The following is a 19,687-nucleotide window of genomic DNA, read 5'->3' on the forward strand; positions in this document are numbered from 1 at the left end:
TTGAGGAGCAAGTGGAATCCCTGATGCAGCATGAATCATACCATGGGCCATACTGTGGATCATACTATGCTGGTACTGTACATCCTGCCTCAGAACAAAGCAGGTTTCTGGAAAATGTTTTCTTTAAAGAGTCATGAACTGCTAAAAGTGAAAATGCTTTTCACAAAGAACTTGGCTTGGAGGAACCCTGGCCCAAGCAGGGTTTTACATATAATGTCTTACTCAAAACCAAAGAGCCCTTATTTCTAGAATTAGTGAGAAAGGCTCCTAGACATTTTACACTGGGATATCTAGCTCCAATTCCAAAAGTCTTCATGGCAAGCAAAAGGCAATGAGAGGAAAATCTTTAGTATACTGTGAAGGGTCTGCAGAAAAGACATACACCGCAATACATACACATGAACCAACATGTGCACACACACACACACACACACACACACAGAGGGAATGAGGTCATCCTCTGGAAAGAAGATAAGCAACAAGAATAAATTGTTAAACAAATGTTTGGAAAGGAATACCTAGCATTTAAGACAGTTGTTTTGGATTCCATTACATACATAAAATGAACATGAAACTTTCCCATCAGAAGCCTCATTTTCAACTTGTGCTGAGGAGGAACAGCTTATTATGGGGCATCCTACAATGCTTTGCACATGAGTAACGTAAACTGACTGTTGAACAAATAGCAGGGAAGTAGCACTTGGCCTTCAGAAAAATACTTCTGATGAGGGCTGATCTAAACAAGCAAGTGATGGCTGCAAAGGCACCTGCTAGGGTGTGTCTTGAGGAGGAAATGGTGGAGGAAAGAGAGAATGATAACCCTGCAGCATGACATCCTTGTAAGGCCCTTTGCAACCTACTCAACAGCAGGAAAAGGAAGTTCACCTGAATTTGCCCTTGGATTTAAATAAAACATGGTTGGTCACAGTAGAGCTATCTCCAAGAACAATCCTGCCAGATCCTACCTCTTTCAACTCTACAGGTTTAGGCTTATTGTGACTTTGGTACAAATTCCCTCTAGAACAATGGACTTCCCTTGCCCACATCTTTCTGCATCTCCAGATATCCTCCATATCCCATTAAGATTCATCTCTATGAAGATTTTTCTCACTCTTTTTTTTAAGACGTATTTATCTTACAGAGAGAGAGAGTAAGAGCATGGAGGGGGAGGAGCAGAAGGAGAACAGAGAGTCTCAAGCAGACTCCACACTGAGCACAGGGCCCGATCCAGGGCTCCATCCCAACACCCTAAGATCCCGAAAACCAAGAGTTGGACACTCAACCAATGTAACACCCAGGAGCCCCAAGACTCCTCTCACTCTTTAAAGCAGATTAGTGTTTTCTCTCTAGAATTTTTTCTTTTTTTTAAACTTAAATTCAGTTAATTAACATATAGTGTATTATTAGTTTCAGAGGTAGAGTTCAGTGATTCATCAGTCTCATATAATACCCAGTGCTCATTATACAAACTGTAATCACAGAAGTTGTGGTACAAAATTTTAATTTATTTTTTTTACCTGCATATATAAAAAAAACACTGAGTGTTAGTTAACAGCACACATATCTCACTTATATTCATATCCTCAAATCCTAGCCCAATGTGCGCTTAATAATTCTTGTTAATGCTTCACTGCCCATGAGTGTAACTCTCCCTGAATTCCTGGAAGACTCCTCTGAGGGTGCCCAAGTTGTGACTGATCACCCTTCTTGCTGGTCAGGAGGTTACCACTATCTCTTTCTCCTCCATGTTCTCAAGGAATCTTGAAACAACATCCTTATCATCTTCTTTAGAATTCTTAGACAGTGAGGCTTGGGTTGAATGAGGCAGAAATTGTTCAGGGAGAGAGAAGAAGAGTTACTTAGGTATTTCTAATAAAGTAAAGCCCATGAGACCATATGCTAGGATTTGCAAAACTATTATCACAGGCTCAAATGACTCCCTGAGGCTCAAAGGGACTCAGATGAGACCATTCATAACGTGGCTCCTGCTGATCCCCCTGGTTTTGTCTCTTAGACTTCCTTCCTTATACTTCATTGCTATCAAACTACTTGAAGACCCACCAATACATCATGATTTCTCATACCCTATTTTAATTCCCACAAACCCTTGCCTATTAAACAGACTTCGTTATCTTCATTTTTCAAATGAGGAAACTGAAACTCATAGGCATTGACTAATCTAGCCAAGGTCACACAATGGAAGGTCAGAATTTGATCTAAGTTTGTCCTTTAAGTCAAGCAATTTCTCTTATTTAACAGAAGCATTCGGCTGGTTCTTCATTGTGGATAATGTCAGAAACTGGCACTAACAGTTTAAGTAATAGGATACTTCCTAGATCTTTGTGTCTCTGTAATTTGTGATTCACACATCAAGACAACCTAGGAATAAAATCTTTCTTAGTAAGTTTCTATGTCTAAGGTTCTCAAACTTTAAGAGACATCCAATCTACTTTGGGTACTAACTAAATATATAGTTTTCTGGGCCACATAAAAAATATGGATTTAGTAAATGTAAGATAAGACCTAAGAATTAACATTAAGATCCTTTTGAAAAACAATTTTCCACCTATTTTTTATTGTGCAGGGCACTTATTACCATGAAATTTAATACCTCTGAATGCAAGTTAATATGTTTGATTGCAAAAACTTGCATTAAGAATCTGTAGTTACTCGATATTAGTCTGAGAGGAGTTGATAATATAATATTGACACAAGAATCCTGATAGAATTGGGTGTTTCTCTTATCTTTACTTCTTTATCAATATCTCTGAATATATTGCAGAGTTTTCTGCTCCCTGACTCTAAATCCACAATTCTGTGACTCACGATATACAAGTCTGACTGCTTGGATGTGCGTTTCCAGAGGTTAGTCATCAGCATTTCATAGTACTTACTAGATTATATCACAGAATTCTGATGATGTTTGCAGTTGCTCGAGCTGAAAAACCCTCCCAAGAACCAGAAACATGTTTTAAAAACCTGTTCCTAAGTTTCTTGTGGTAACTCTGGCATAATTGCCAAAAAATATGCATTGCTCATGGACTGTAACTGAAAACTTATTCTTGAAATGCCCAACAGTAGAACATTTTTTTTAAATCACTGCTTGATTTTAAGTGATGAGGAAGTAGATACAACAAATACTGATTATTTTTCAAGAAGTTGCCACGAAGTCAAATTTACATAGAAGTAACTGTAAGACATCAAGTCTAAAAAATGCTGTAAAAATTAAGGTGTGGCAGGGCAGCCCGGGTGGCTCAGCGCTGGGTTTAGCACCGTCTTCTGCCCAGGGCATGATCCTGGAGACCCGGAATTGAGTCCCACGTTGGGCTCCCTGCATGGAGCCTGCTTCTCCCTCTGCTTGTGTCTCTGCCTCTCTCTCTCTCTTTTCTTCTTCTTCTTCTTCTTCTTCTTCTTCTTCTTCTTCTTCTTCTTCTCTCTCTCTCTCATGAATAAATAAATAAAATCTTTAAAAAAAATTAAGGTGGCAGAATTTCTAAAAAAAATGAGGCTTTAATTCAATTTAACTTAAAACATATATTAGGCATATATGGGTTCTCAGGAATCTCTAGGAGAGCAGAGGGCAGGCATGATCCCTAATTTTAAAGAGCTTTTTCTCAGGAAGCATGTACGTAATATCTGGAGTACAATTCATACCTTCCTAAGCACCAGTTTCTATGGTGACATCTAAGTTGCTATGGTCTCACTCTTTTGCTTCTAATACATATATCTTTGACCTTAATAGGATCCCTAGACTCCTATACCCTGCCTTTCTTCAGAACTAATCACTCAGGGGATCTGTTCCTCATTTCCCAGGACATACTCCATAGTCTATCTCTTTGGATAGTCTTGACAATATTCACCTTCATGTTATTCATAAATTCACCAGCAATAACCTGTTTCATCAAACCATCAAATTTGTCTACTTTTTACTATTTACCATCATCCTTTTAAATCTCTTAACAAAGTTTAAGACACACACTCTTTCTTCTTTTTTTTTTTTTTCAAGATTTTATCTATTCATGAGAATACACAGTGAGGAGAGAGAGAGAAAGACAGAGAGAGAGAGAGAGAGAGAGAGAGGCAGAGACACAGGCAGAGGGAGAAGCAGGCTCCATGTAGGGAGCCTGATGTGGGACTCGATCTCGGGTCTCCAGAATCATGCCCTGGACGGAAGGCAGCACTTAACCCACTGAGCCACCCAGGCCGCCCTTGAAACTCCTTTGTGTTTTCATTCATTTATTAACTAAAAATATTTATTGATCACTATCATGTATTAGATTCCAGTAATATAATTTTGATGAAAAAACAGCATGGTTCCTACTCTCATGAACCTAACAGTAGAGTGGTGAGGACAGAGAGTAACAATCACACAAACACATAAACTTGTAACTATGATAGCTGCAAAGGAGATGTACAAGGTCCTCACTTTTGTTCCCCTTTACTCTAAAAGCCATTAAAAGCTTCTATAAGAGATTGATATGTTTAGGTTTGCTCATGGAAATATCTTTTTTCCAGCAATAGTGTAGTAGACATATTAGAGGCTAGCCAGAATGGGATACAGAGCTGTTAGGAAGTTACAACAGCCATCTCAGATAAAAGGCACCATAATCACTTGGCTAAGACGGTGGTAGAGTCAAGATGGAGAGAAAGGAATTAATTTGAGAGATACTTTAGATGTAAAATCAGTAAAACTTGGTGATAAATTAGAAATGGAAGAATAAGAAGAAAAAGTTATTGATAATATCTCTTAGGCTTCTGTTTTGCACAACTAGATAGATGCTGGTCTTATGGCCTGGTCAAAGGGAAGGAACCCTGCAAACTGCTGTACCCACCGTGGAAAACACTGAGATCCCTCAAAAAAAATTTAAAATAGAACTACCGTATGATGCAGTAATTGCACTACTGGTATTTCAACCCTGCCCCTCCAAAATAGAAAAATACTAATTCAAAAGGATATATGCACCCTTATGTTCATTCAGCATTATTTATAATAGCCAAATATGGAAGCAAACCCAAGTGTCCATCGATAGATGAATGGATAAAGAGGTGGTATATATATATATGTATATATACACATACATATACATGTATATATATACATATATATATATATATATATACATACACACAATGGAATGTTATTCAGCCATAAAAAGTCATGAAATCTTGCTATTTACAACAACATGGATGGATCTAGAGTATAAAGCTAAGTGAAATAAGACAGTCAGAGAAAGATAAATGCTAGACGATTTCACTCACATGTGGAATTTAGGAAATAAAACAAAAGAACAAAGGGGATAAAAAAGAGACAAACCAAAAATCAAACTCTTAACTACAGAAAACAGAGGGTTACCAGAGGGGAAGTAGGTGGTGGGATCAGTGAAATAGGTGAAGGGGATTAAGACTACACTTAATGAACTGAGTAATATATCAAATTGTTGAATCACTATATTGTACATCTGAAACTAATATAATAATTATGTTAACAATTGGGATGAAAATAAGTCAAAACAAAAGCAAAGTGAAAGGACCATTTCTGAGAAGGAGAACATGAGTTTTCAACACTTTGATCTATATTTGAAATTTCTAAGAGGAAATGCCAAGTAGGCATTTGGATATACAGGTCTAGAGTTGAATAATAAAGGCCTGGCCTGAATAAATCCATCTGCAGAGTGTTAGTTCATGAAACCAACCTAGGGGACGAGGATACAAAACCAAGCTTCATGAAACAATGCATCAAATGGACGGTTGAAGAATATGCCTGCAAACAGAAAAGTAAGAGCCAGAGAGTTGGGAAATCAATCAAGAGACTGTTTGTGCTCTATTTTTCTCTTATCTTCAGGACTGTTCTGGAAATTACTCACTTTGAAATTCTTCCTCTGATTTCAATTACATGGGATTGAACCGGTTTGGCCACATCTTTAAAGCACCTTTTTGTATCTCTTTTGCAAACTCTTCTTCTTCCCCTTTACCAAGCAAACATAAACATGTAAGTTTTCTCTTCAGGTATTTTCATGTCTTTCTCCTCACGTTCTAAGTGATTCTACCACTTACACAGTTTCATTGTTATCTTGAAACTGACAACTTTCACGTATATATCTCTAATCCTTGTTTCTCCATCTGTTTTTAAATGGACATTTAAGATTACCTCTCCTATTTCTAAAAGGTCAATTACAAAGCTTCAAATACCTTCACCTTTTATTATAAAATAAAAGGCTGCTAACAATAAAATATGGAAATGGATCAGAAGAATACAAAACTAAGCATACAATTTCTTTTCCAATAAGCAGATTTTTGTGAACAATCCCAGAAAATTTCCATGCAGGTATAAAAATGTGTATATACAACATATATTTTTGCATAGTGTTCTACATCTTGGTTTTTCAATTTACTGTAATTTAGATCTCTTTTCATATTAGAATATTTAGATTTGTCTCATTTTTTAAAACTTCCGCTTATAAATGTACCCTAATTCACTAAACAAATCATGCTCTGAGATATTTGAATTGTTACCAATTTTTCACTATTACAATAATGCAATGAATGTCCTTGTATGTGTATGTTTTATCGGTGTATCTGGGGCTAAATTCTGAGAATAACAATTGCTGCATAAAAGTGTATGTATAACTTTTTGTCAGTTATTTTCAAATTACTTTCCCAAAACATTCTACCAACTTGCCCTTTCACTTTCAGTCAAGAAGATGATTTCCTATTTTTCTACTTCACTCTCAACAATGGACATTAGATAATATTTTAGAAAATATGTTTTGGGATCCCTGGGTGGCGCAGCGGTTTAGCGCCTGCCTGTGGCCCAAAGCGCGATCCTGGAGACCCAGGATCGAATCCCACGTCGGGCTCCCGGTGCATGGAGCCTGCTTCTCCGTCTGCCTCTCTCTCTCTCTCTCTCTCTCTCTCTGTGACTATCATAAAAAAAAAGAGAGAGAGAGAAAGAAAGAAAATATGTTTTGTTCATCCGATTGGTGAAAGATCTTTACTTCTTGGTGTTGTTTTCTCATGTATATGTTCAATTCTGACTAAAGTTAAGTATCTTTTTTTTTCCTGCCTATTAACTATTTTATGTTTTTTTAAGTGAAAGGCCTTTTTTTTATCCTCTGCCTATTTTTCTTTTGGGTTGCCAACTTTTTCTTGTTCAAAAGCTCATTATTATTATATATTTTATATACTGGAAACTGGACTTTGTTACACAAGTAAAAAACTTTTTTTCTAGCTTTCTCTTTTTTTCTTTGCTTATGTATATTTGCTGTGTACATGTTTTCATTTTTATGTTACTAAAATTTATCATCCTTCAACTCTAAGGGTTCTGGATATAAATAGACATTCCCTGTTTCAAAGTATTTAAATTTTCTTCTCTGAATGCCTTCCTTTCAATTTAAATCTTTTCACCATCTAAATTTCTTTCTGGTATAAGGAATAGGTTAGTTTTGTTCTAATAGTTACTTGCCTCAACCTGCCTCAACACTGTCAAATCTCAGTGATTTGAAAAGAATAACTGTGTTTCAGACTAGAGATCTTTTCATAATCCATATACTAAATCTAGTTTTGGAATCATTAGTCTATTTCATTGACATTTTTATTCATTTTCTGATTCCAGATTATGTTAATCATTGTAGCATTATGGTTAATACCTTAGCCTGGTTTGAGTTCACTCATTACTGTGCTTTTCATATACTAGAGTTTTAATTTCTATTTTCAGTTATTTTTTATCCCACATGAATATGAAGCCATTTTGTCAAATTCTACAAAAAAAGAATTTTGAGGTCTCCTTATCATATGCTGTCTTTCTGTAAAAAAACAAAATATGTTTTTCTATTGATTCATGTCTTCCTCATGTTCCTTAGGAAACCCTTAAAATTTTTATCACGCAGGTTCTATACATTTGTGCTCTGCTTCACAATGAGAGATAGTTTATGTTTACAGTTACTATTATAAACTATTATATTTCTCTTACTATATTCCCTGATAATTAGATTATTTATATTTCTTTCATTATAATCCCTGATATTTATTTAGATTAATGAATTTTATTAATTAGGTGTTCAGCCAACTTAATAAATTTTCAAGTTGTTTGCAGTAATTTTTTAACTGATTTTCTTGGAATTCTCATATAGGAAAATTTATTATCTGTGAATAACCATACTTTTAAGTCATTTCCAATATTTTTACTTGACTATTCATTCCAGAAAATATTAAGTTATAACAGTGGGATCTTTTTCCTCAATTTAATAAAAATGTGTTTGTCATTTTGGCACTGAGTAGCATGATAGATTTTTGTGTGATACACAACTTGTATCAAGCTACAGCCTGTTCTATTTCTTCATATTCATTCTTTCATTTAAAAAGATATGATGAGAGACGTCTAGGTGGCTCAGCGGTTGAGCATCTGCCTTTGGTTCAGGGCGTGATCCCGGAGTCCCGGGATGGAGTCCCACATCAGGCTTCCTGTGTGAAGCCTGCTTCTCCCTCTGCCTATGTCTCTGCCTCTCTCTCTCTGACTTTCATAAATAAATAAAATCTTTTAAAAAATTAGAAATAAAATATTTAAAACGATGAATTAAATAAAGCTTTGTAAAGCATCTGTGGAAGTTATTTTTTTAATTTGAGCTATTACAATGGTAAGACATTGATCTACCTAACATTCCTAGACTGACTTCAACGAGTCATAATGATTTTAATGTTCTCCCCATCCATACGTCAACACACTATTTCAAATTTTAGCAATTATATTAATTAATGAGATTGTTCCCTTTGGTTGTGTAATTGCTCCTTTTTGTTTCTGTTGTCTTTGTCTATTTTATTTTCAGAATCATATTTTTATGATCTGTCAATGAATAAACTTATAAATGAAAATCTCTTATTCCTATTTCCCTTGAACTTTTTGACTTGTAGCATGTTATGTTTTTTTTGTTTTTTTTTTACTTCATGAAAAAACATATGCATGACAATTATTGAATATTCATGACAAATATTCCATGTGACATTTATTATTATTTTTTAAAATATTGCTTCAATTAAACTATATTTTACCAACAATTTATAATGCTATTCCTACTTTTGTTTTGTATACACTAGTGGTAAAAATATTTAGAAAAAATAGATATTAAAAACATGATATTTCCTAGAGCTAAAATGCCCCAAATCAAAAAAATTTAATTGTTTTATAGAAAGTTCTTTATTTCTGATTTTCATTGCCATTGAATGTTCGTTCTGTGATTTAAAACAAAGAATCAAACGTGATATCTAGTTTCAATGTCTCCTTAGTCTCCTTTAATCTGGTACAAACTGCCATTTTATTTTCTATATCATAACTGATATTTTTTAAGGATGCAGGACATTTTATTATAGGACATTCCCAAATTGATATTTTTCTAATTGTTTTCTCATTTAATGATTCAGGTTAAACATTCTGGGCAGGAACACTATATGGTTGACAACATATAGTTTTATAGCATCATGCAAGGAGGTATACATTGTCAGTTTGTCCCAATGCTTAGTTTGATCAGTTGGTGGGATGATATATTTTGAGATCATGTAAACACCTGCTATCACAACAAATCTTTGTTCAATAGTATTAAGACCCTTTGATGATCTTTACCTGAACCAGTTATTATTTTGGGGAGTTCACTGTAAAAATTATCTATTTTTTTCCTTATATTTATTAGCTGGCAATCTTTTGTAAAGAAGAGCTTACTCTTCATCCCATTGCTATTGTGAGGAATGCTATGGGCTCATGTATTCTTTTTTATTCAGTGTGTCAGAGCTCATTTGCATCATTATTCTTTTTGATGACTTATGCATCAAAGACACAAATTATGCTTATATAGCAGAAGTCTTGGTTATTAGGAGATATACACTATCATGATATATGCAACTTCTAAATTATTCAATATATATGAATACACAAATTATACATGTATTTGTAACATGAAGAGAGAGCTAATGTGGAAAAACATTAGCAAATTGTAAATTTGAATGAAGGTTTGAATTTTTTTAAGCAGAAGAGGAACAAAACAATACAAACAGATAAAATGTAAAAAACTTCTTAGTTCTTACACCAAAACCTCAGATTTCTTTTTATTCCATTACACCTAATGTGAGAAGGAAGGAAGCATTTCCCTTTAGTCCCCAGCACCTTATTTGTCCAGCCTCCATCCAATTGGCCAGCTGGTACTGTTTATTTTACTTTTGTCACACTTCTATCTCCTTTTCCCTTTCCCACTGAAACTACATTATTTCAAGGTCATCACTTAAACTATTATGGAGGCCTCCAAATTCATCTTTCTCCTTCTGGTGTCTCTTCTCTATCCATTCTAAAGGTTTCAGGACAAATTTCCAAAGCACATTGACTAGGTTCATACCTTGCTCAAAGCCCACAATGGTTCTTTGTCTGCCATAGCATATCATCCAGATTCCTCAGCAGGGCACTTAAGGTCCTCTACATTCTGTTAACACATCAACTCTGCTACCTCTCACAAATGGTACATGTAGGTCCAGCTTGATTTTCCTTTCTATCCTGATAAATTCAAATTCATTTCTGCCTTCTTTCTCATCTACATCTCTATTTGTTGAGTCTGTAGTCAACCTGAAAATTTCAAATTCTACCTCTTCCATGAAGAGTTCTCCAATTCCCTTAATATAGAAATTATTTCTCTTTTGTGGGGCTCATAAAACTCTATTAAGGCCTTCCTTACAGCACATACATCAATATAGCTTATCACAGAGACAAGCCTTATAATTCTTTTAGATCCAGTCAAGGTTACAGCCTTCTTAAAAACGGAAACTTTTATTACCTGTTTTTCTCTCTCCTGACAACTAGTACAGTCCCTATGAGGCCTCAAGGAACATTAGTGGAATTGAATTTTTAAAACTGTAGTCACCAATACTTTCTGAAAATGACAAACTGCTCATAGACTATACCCACACCCCTAAATGGAAAATATCCTAGACAAATATCAATCAATATTTCAATTCTGAATTTCAATTCTGAAACCTATTAGTATCATCATTATCAAAAGCAGGATCTTCAAAAATGAAAAGCAATGGTAGAAAATCTTAAGAAGGTGGAGAGTGACTGCATTGTGTTTTCACCAGAGACAATAAATAATCTGAAGACATAAATTTGCTGCTGACATTCCAATATAAAGACATGGAAATATGAAGTTACTGTATTTTTTTTTTTTAAAAGTATGACATAAGGAGAGCAATGTTTCAGAAACATTATCCTGGAAAATGAATCCAAAATGGATTAAAAGGGCAAGTGCTGAGGTACAATTAGAAGTGTGGCATAGCAATGCTGGGTGAAGAGAGCCTGGAAGGATCTATAGCAGAAGGAATGAACACAGAAAGGCAATAAAAAAAGAAGATAAAAATTTGAAAGCATAGAAGTTGATTTAGGTAAACTACAAGGAAAAGAAGAAGCAATTCAGCATTTTAGAAATCAATTTTATTATATCATATATGTGTAGTCTTTAATAATATAAGATTTCTCCAACATCACCTCCAACAAAACAGAGCTAAGGGTTCCCAACATACTCCATGATTACTTCTATTTAGCATGTTGAGGGAAAATCTGTTGTCTTTCCCATCCAGCTAGCCTGGAGCTACATGAAGGCAAGGACCATGGTAAGTTCATCTTTACTACCTCAGTGCCTAGTATAGTCAAGGTATATAGTAGGCAAAAAAATAAAAATAAAAAATGTTCTGGAACTGAACTGATGGCAATTTACTATAAGTAAAAGGAAGGACTAAATTTGCACATGAAATCCAAACAGTACATAGAGGTGGGAGCTAATATACATAGGTGTGTGAGTAAAAAACGTCTTCCAGAAGGGAGTAGTATAATTCTTCTTTTACAGTATGTTTGCAGCTACAGAATAACCTCTGTAAGGGCAAAGTTTGAAATTATTCTGGGGATCCCTGGGTGGCGCAGCGGTTTGGCGCCTGCCTTTGGCCCAGGGCGCGATCCTGGAGACCCGGGATCGAATCCCACATCGGGCTCCCGGTGCATGAAGCCTGCTTCTCCCTCTGCCTGTGTCTCTGCCTCTCTCTCTCTCTCTATCATAAATAAAAATTAAAAAAAAAAAAAGAAATTATTCTGAATGTTCCACAACACCTAGCACAGCAATGAAAATGCAGTGGATGCTCATTTAGAATTATTTTTAATTTTTTTAAAGAAATAACAATAGATTAGTTTCTTTGACCACTCTTATTTAATCACAAAATATTTAAGCATTAAGATAGAGCCTGAGGTTCACAAAATAATTTGCTATTTTTCCCTGTTCATGAATATTCTTTCTATAGAGAGGAAAGTACATTAAGATTTTGTGCTATTGGGCAGCCCAGGTGGCTTTGCGGTTTAGCGCTGCCTTCAGCCCAGGGCGTGATCCTGGCGACCTGGGATCGAGTCCCGTCCGGCTTCTTGCATGGAGCCTGCTTCTCCCTCTGCCTGTGTCTCTGCCTCTCTCTCTCTCTCTCTGTGTCTCTCATGAATAAATAAATAAAAATTTTAAAAAAAGATTTTGTGCTATCAAATTCTTATTTTAGAATTGACTAGAGAAAAATAAAATTAAGATTTTCCTTAATCTGGTTTAAAAGGAAAGCAGAAGAGTTGGACCATAGATTATTCTAGTCAATTAAACAGTCTTTCTGAAAATATAAAACTAAAAATATATTTTGATTATAAAGTTGTATCTTTTCCTCAGTGGTTAATTGCTTTAATTTAAGTGGTTAAGTCATCATGATTTCTGTTCATAGACTTTCAATCAATTTTGTGGATTCTCCTAAAGTCAACTAATTTCCTAATGAATCATATTTTGTATTATGAATTATAATCTATTCACCTAGTGCAGACGTCAGCAAACTTCTATAAAGAGCCAGGTAAGTAGTTATGTTAGGCTTTGCAGGCCACTCTGTCATAACTATTCAGCTCAGCTGTTGTAGAGGAAAAGTAGCCATAGATAATACATATGCAAACAGGCACAGTTATTTTTCAATAAAATAATGAAAAGGCAGTGGGCCAAAGTTGGCTCATGGCTATAATTTGCTAACCCCTACTTAGACCATTATTTTAAATTTTATTATGAAAATTCTCAAAAATGCAGAAAAGATAAAGATTATCCAGAAATGGATAAAGAAGATGTGGTCTATGTATACAATAGAATATTACTCAGCCATTAGAAATGACGAATACCCACTATTTGCTTCGATGTGGATGGAACTGGAGGGTACTATGCTGAGTGAAGTAAGTCAGAGGAGGACAATCATTATATGGTTTCATTCATACAGAGAATATAAAAAATAGTGAAAGGGATTATAGGGGAAAGGAGGGAAAAATGGGAAAAATCAGAGAGGGTGACAAAACATGAGAGACTCCTAACTCTGGGAAACGAACAAGGGGTAGTAGAAGGGGCGGTGGGCAGAGGGATGGGGTGACTGGTGACGAGCACTGAGGGGACAGCACTTGACGGGATGCACACTGGGTGTATACTGTGTGTTGAATCAAACTTCAATAAATAAATATATATATATATATATTTAAAAAAGAAAAGCAAAGAGAAAACCATATACTATCATTTAGATTTGGCAATTAACATTTTGACATATTTACTTTATGTTATTGCTAAATTACCATAAAGAAAATTTCTGTTACCCGTTTTGCCTCTGCATAATTTAGTACGCATCTTTAAAGATACAATGCTACATAACCTAATAAAATTTCAAATAATTCCCTAATAGTCCATATTTAAATTTCACCAAATATCTACAAAATAATTTCTATAGTTGCTTTGTTCAAATCAAGAATCCAATTAAGGATCAGACATTGTATTTGGTTGCTACATATTAAAAGAAAAGTATCCTTTAATCTAAAGCAGCAGCCTCCATCTCCCAGACTTTGTTGTGACTCACTGAAAAACAGCCTGATTTTAAACAATGTGAACAAGATCTGGAATCAATACATATCATAGGAACATTAATATAGAGACAAGCACAAACATTTTTCCTTATATTATCCTCAACATACTTCCCTTAATTTTTCTATTTTTATGATTCCTTTTCATCTCTCACCTATATTTTAAACAATTTATAGAGCTGATTGGGTAATTTGATACACACCTGAAAGTAGACCTTCACATATGACATAAAAGCTTATTTTACCGGGTTTGACTAAAATACATGAATCCATGCTCTGTATATGAAGAGCGTAGAATTATCAGGAATTTTAACCAGGCTTAAGAAATTCTAATTGGTAGAATCCATCACCTTTAGTGAAAGATGCCAATTATTTTCTGTTGTAAGAAAGTATTACACTATCGCACACTGTGAGCAAATATAGAAGTGTAGGCACTTGAGATGACCTTCTAGAGTTTGCAAGTGCCTTATAAGAGAGAGGAAAATCCCTTCCCAGGAGAGTTTTGATTCCTGTGAGAAAATGTTAGCTTATCAAGGGAATTCCAAAAAGAAAAAAATCACCCCAAATTCCATAAAATCTCTATGAAATGAGAACTGTTGGTATGTAGGTGGAGATATGCACGCCAACCGATGTTCAGATAGAAATGGGGTCCAGGGAGACCAGAAGCCAACTTGTGTAGCACAATTCTGTGACAGTGTGATATGAAATTACAGGTAAGATGGCTGGAGGAAATAATTGAGAAAATGTGAATACGCAAATGAGAGGGGATTGTTGTTGCCTGTGTTTTAAAGTATCTTAACTCGTTGGCATTGGGAAATAGGATCAGTAAGGAGTCAGGAAAAAGGAGCAGGCCAACTCACATAACAAGAGTACACAAAGAAAAGGGAATCAAAAGGCATTGACTGGAAACTCTGAAAGATAGAGTTTCCTCATTTGAGAAAAGGAATAGAGTAGATTTAACTAAAGGGAGTTGAATTTACAAGGAACAAAAAGAGTTACAGCTTAGAACAAGATAGAAGATAATAAAAATAATGATGCTCTCACCTCTCTGTACTATGCGATACGTTAACCACTGGCCACATGTGGTTGTTTAAATTTAAATGGACTAAAATTAAATGAAGCTAAAAATTCAGTTCCTTGGTCATATAAAGCCACAGTTCATTTGCTCAGTAGCCATAGATGGTTAGTGGCTACTGGATAACACAGAGAACATTTCCATGTCTCAGGAAGTTCTCTTGGACAATGCTACTCTGAAGAGATTAAAATAGTAGGAAAGAGGAAAAGGCAGGGAAAGAAGTGAAAGAAAAGGAATGATGATCCGTAAACTCCCTTTCCCACTTGTGCTCCATATCACTAGTCCTCATGTGACAATTAAGATAGTCGCCGCTCTTCTACAGCAAGGTTCTGACACACCTCCTCTCCAGAGAGCTGCCTGACAAATGCAAGAGTCTAGGTGTTGGGACTCTTGGAGCAGGGCATTGAGTTAAGGGTGGAGCCAGGGTTGGGCTTGGGGAAGTACTATCCAATGCATGAAGAGGGCCTGTGCACAACCTAGTACCATGCCCAGAATTCCAGGTGGATAGAACATTCATGCCATGCAAAGCTGCAAGAGTAGATCCTTTCATCTCTGGTGCTGAGTCTTCAGCCATTCACGGTCATACAATCCTACTACTAATATATTGCTCAGACTAAGTCATAGGTCGATACTCACATTCTATCTTACTCTACTAAGAGAATTTTAGCCTGACCCTCTCCTTTCATTTCATTTACTCATATCAACCAATTCTTATAAGCATTCTTATTCACCAATACTACAAATGGACATCATAGCACCTTCTCTCTAAGCCCCATGAGGAAGAGCATAATATTTCAAATCACTGTTGAGTAACTTCTTTGCCACACATCTGTTGTGAAATGACAGCAGTTTGTAGAGGTTCTGACCCTCAGAGACACCCTCCCTTTCTGGGACATGGTTAGCATCTTTTTGACCATAATCTACATCTTATCAGATGGGTCTCTTGTTCCACACTGCCATCTCAAGACTTCCTGCCACTCACAATATTTATACTCGACATAGCTGAGTAAAGAGAGGATAACCCAAGAACATTTGCAAATGCTGCCTTGTGAGAGTCACTCTTTGGAAAGCTCAGGGCTGCGTTCAATCTCCCATTTGTGTGTGTGGGCAGCCATTTCTTCAGTGCATTACCCATGTTCTAATTGGCTCACTATCCAGATTCTTGGCTCTGTGCTTGGGACTCGTCATTGCCTTTTCACCCACCTCACCTGCACAGCAGCTTTCCGTGCTTCCATTAGCATTTCAGGCACTGATCTTCATTCGTAAAATGGCCAACAAGATTTTAATTGGTGGCTCTGACTTTTACTATTAATCTGGCTTAGATACTTTAAATTTTGTTTTACTACATTTGAAAAGGGTGAAGCCTTAAAGAGAGAAAAATAATAATTGGGGAGAGAAGATACTCAGAGAAAAAACAGAGGCTTCTCTGGATTCAGGCTGTCCACTTAAAGAAAACTGTGACTTATGCAGGGGACCTTATCATTGTAAGTAGCATAGTTTTGCTTGTTTGGATTAATTCTTTTTTTAAAAAAAGAACCCTCACTCTTAACATCGGCAAATTTTCTGGTTCTTTGATAATATCTTAAAAAAAGTGACTGAATATTTTCTAACATCCACTGAAATGGAAAGCTTTTGATTTTTGATTAAGACCTGAGCGTCTGGTTAGGAGTATGAACCAGATAATCCATTTTGAATATCAGCCTCCAGACTATACTTGGCTTTTGAAGAATGAAGAAGCTTAAACTACCTGTAAATAGAGCATAGGGGGCAAAGTCCCTATCAATTGTATCACTCTCCATCCCTCTGATCATTTTAAATGCCTGGCACTGAAAACCTTCATTAAAGGAGTGAATCTTCCAACCCCACAGAGAGCTGCCTTTCAGCTGGAAGAAGGGTGTGTCCTGAGCTTTTACCGGGAGCAGTGATGATCTTGTCAAGCATTTCACGGAGACCAGCCCAAGTTTTAAGGGTGGGGATCTAGACTGGTTATACGTACCTTGTGCTCTTCTCCCAGAGAAGGCAGAAACACCTCAAAGCCTGCATGTAAGAACATCTACTGAGAAATTATTTTAATCAGACACCAGTTGATTGGGGGAAAGAAAAAAGAACAGAGAACAAACAAAACTCTCTTGGTCTTGGATGTAAGAGAACCCAGCTGCAATGGACTGGCACTTTTTAAGAACAGCCACAGTGCTGCTCATTTTTCTGGTAAGTGGATTCTGTTAAAAACCCTCATAATCATGCTCATTGTAAACAAGGGAGAACTTTTTAGAAAGTGTTATTTAGTATTATTTCTAACCTAAACCCATTAAAAGTTTATGTTAATGACATGGTGATTTTACGAACTAGATTTTTAAGTAGGGTTTCTCTCTTTAATTGAAGACTCGAGCATATTAACGCATCAGTGTTAACTCATCATATCACATCTCTGACACTGAAGTCAGTGCTAAGTCATGCTGGGAAAATACTAAATTTGGAAAAGTCTTATCACCACTTGATAGCATTTTGTTGTTCAAATTATTTTTTGCAGGTGGGCTCGTAAACTAACATCGCGGCTGTGTCCTGATCTTTACCCTAAACATTTTCTCATTCTCTGGGTATCTTTACTGGCAGATTCACTATAATTTTAAAGCATAAATATAGAATACATATAAATTTAAATCATAGAAGTTTGTGACTGGCCTCACAATCCAAATAATCTCATCAGTTCTATATGTGGTTGGTATCCATATCACTGATAGCAAAAGCCCCACACTGCTAAACTATGATTTTATTTAAAACAACATTTTTTAATCTCAAGAAACATGGCAGTGTGGGAGATTTATAAATGATATAATGATATAATAAGTGAAGGAATAGCTGTAATTAAGGAGTAAGTATAATTATTATGATACTGGTTCTTACTACTGGAAAGTAATGATCGTGATATAAAAGTTGTATATTTGATGTTTAGACAAATGTAATGTGATGCTTTATCACTGTCTCCCTTATACGCTATTAATTTTCTCTTTTTAGAGATAACTAAGATAACAGTAGGTGTCATATCAAATTTCATACAGGTTGGAGAATTTTAAATCATAGTCTTTCTCACAGGAAAGTTAATGTAATCCAAAGAGGCAAGTGCCAGATAAATCACCCTCCAATTTGGCAGGATGTAGTGCTGTGGTTCATATTTGTTTCTACTTGCTTAATTTTTGAACTGGATTGTTGGGTTTCTATAATAACAAGTTAGACCTTTGAATCAAAGTATGCTGGTTAGTTTGAATTCAGTTTATTAAGTAAGAGAGGTCATACCAGTGGATTTGTTACAGATAAGCATCAATAAGCTGGTAGTTTTTCTTCCAAACTGCCTTCAAAGACCAGCCCTGTATCATGAACTTTTTAAATGGATCTTTAGGATCAGTTAATATCATAATTTGGGATGTGGTAGGGATTAACAAGCACTACTGTACCCTATGTTATTTGAGCATAGGGACAGCTATATATTGCAAGGTAATGAAATACTTTTATTTTTAATTTCATATAAAGCAGATCCATTAAGGCCTATTCTAGTTTCAGTTGATTAGAGTTTATTCATATGCTTCGTGCTTTCATTAAATGTATAAAATATCTCATTTCTTTATTTTTATGATTATTTCTAATTAAATACATCTATGAAATTCCTTTAAACAGTGTCAAATTAGTCATTCTTCATAAAATGTATCATTTTATCAAAATCATGTATTCTCATTGACCTTTCTTTGTAGAAAAGCTTTCTGGACATTTACACTTTATTTTCTAAGTTTGGATAGTTTTGGTTTTTTGGTTTGTGGATTGTTTGCTTATTGCCATATTTTACTTTGGAATCAATCATAAGTTTCTCCTCCATCTTATGAAAATTATCTCTCTCAAATAAATAAATAAAACCTTTTAAAAAATAAAATAAAATATTTTCCCCTGAAAATTAACTACCACTATAGTGGTAAACTCTTCCACTAACCTTTCTGCTAGCCTCACCATGAAGATTTGCTTTTACCAAAAAAAAAAAAAAAAAAAAAAAAAAAAGTCTTTATTCTTCTCTGCTGAAAGTCTATAATAAGTGAAAATCTACATTAGGGAGCATACTTGGACATACTTGGACAATTTTTCTTTAAGACATTTAAACTGGTCGTATCTTTAATGCAAATCCATTTGAGAGCTGAGCAGCCATCTATTTACATGTACGTCGTGTAATCCGTTTAATATACCTGAAAGTTTAGGCTTTGTTCAGATTAGTGAGTTAGATCAAGGAGAATAACGCTGAAAGATCTGTTCTTAAAACAAGCAAGCTGGTCACAGGACTACTCCGTTATTTAGACAAGCCTCCTAGAAAGACAAGAGCTTACACCTGTTATAACACTGCAAGCCAAAGAAATGTTACTGGACCCTCATTTATTTTTCTTTCTTTTTCTGTAGCTGCTAAATTAGTGTATTAAAAAGGGAGGGTGTGGAATGCATTCGAGACCACAGAACAATGACACCGAGGTAGCATACCCAAGAAATCTCTGTGAACGGTTGTTACAATGAGATAATGTATGGCAGGGCCCCACTGTAGGAAAGCAAAATAGATGCAGTATAATTTCTTTTTTTTTTTATGCAGTAGAATTTCTATAGTTCTAATGATTTCTGAAAATTATTCGCAACTTTGCCAGATTCAATTAGTCACC

The 19,687-nt window shown here is 35.4% G+C and overlaps 1 protein-coding gene across 3 annotated transcripts in view; it reads left to right on the forward strand.

Annotated features, from left to right (window-relative positions):
* Nucleotides 1-19,687, forward strand: part of DSG1 (desmoglein 1) — an 80,401-nt gene that overhangs the window by 29,988 nt on the left and 30,726 nt on the right. Inside the window, exons 2-3 of one of the 3 annotated variants that reach the window (XM_072732124.1) lie at nt 16,359-16,486; nt 16,871-17,210. In XM_072732124.1, the coding sequence (XP_072588225.1) occupies nt 17,163-17,210 (48 nt within the window). In that variant the 5' untranslated portion in view covers nt 16,359-16,486; nt 16,871-17,162. Of the gene's footprint in view, nt 1-15,458; nt 17,211-19,687 lie in introns of those variants that run through there. The other 2 variants (XM_072732125.1, XM_072732123.1) reach the window with 2 other exon arrangements.

This window comes from Vulpes vulpes, chromosome 13 (genome assembly GCF_048418805.1).
Source record: "Vulpes vulpes isolate BD-2025 chromosome 13, VulVul3, whole genome shotgun sequence".
Lineage (NCBI taxonomy): Eukaryota > Metazoa > Chordata > Mammalia > Carnivora > Canidae > Vulpes > Vulpes vulpes.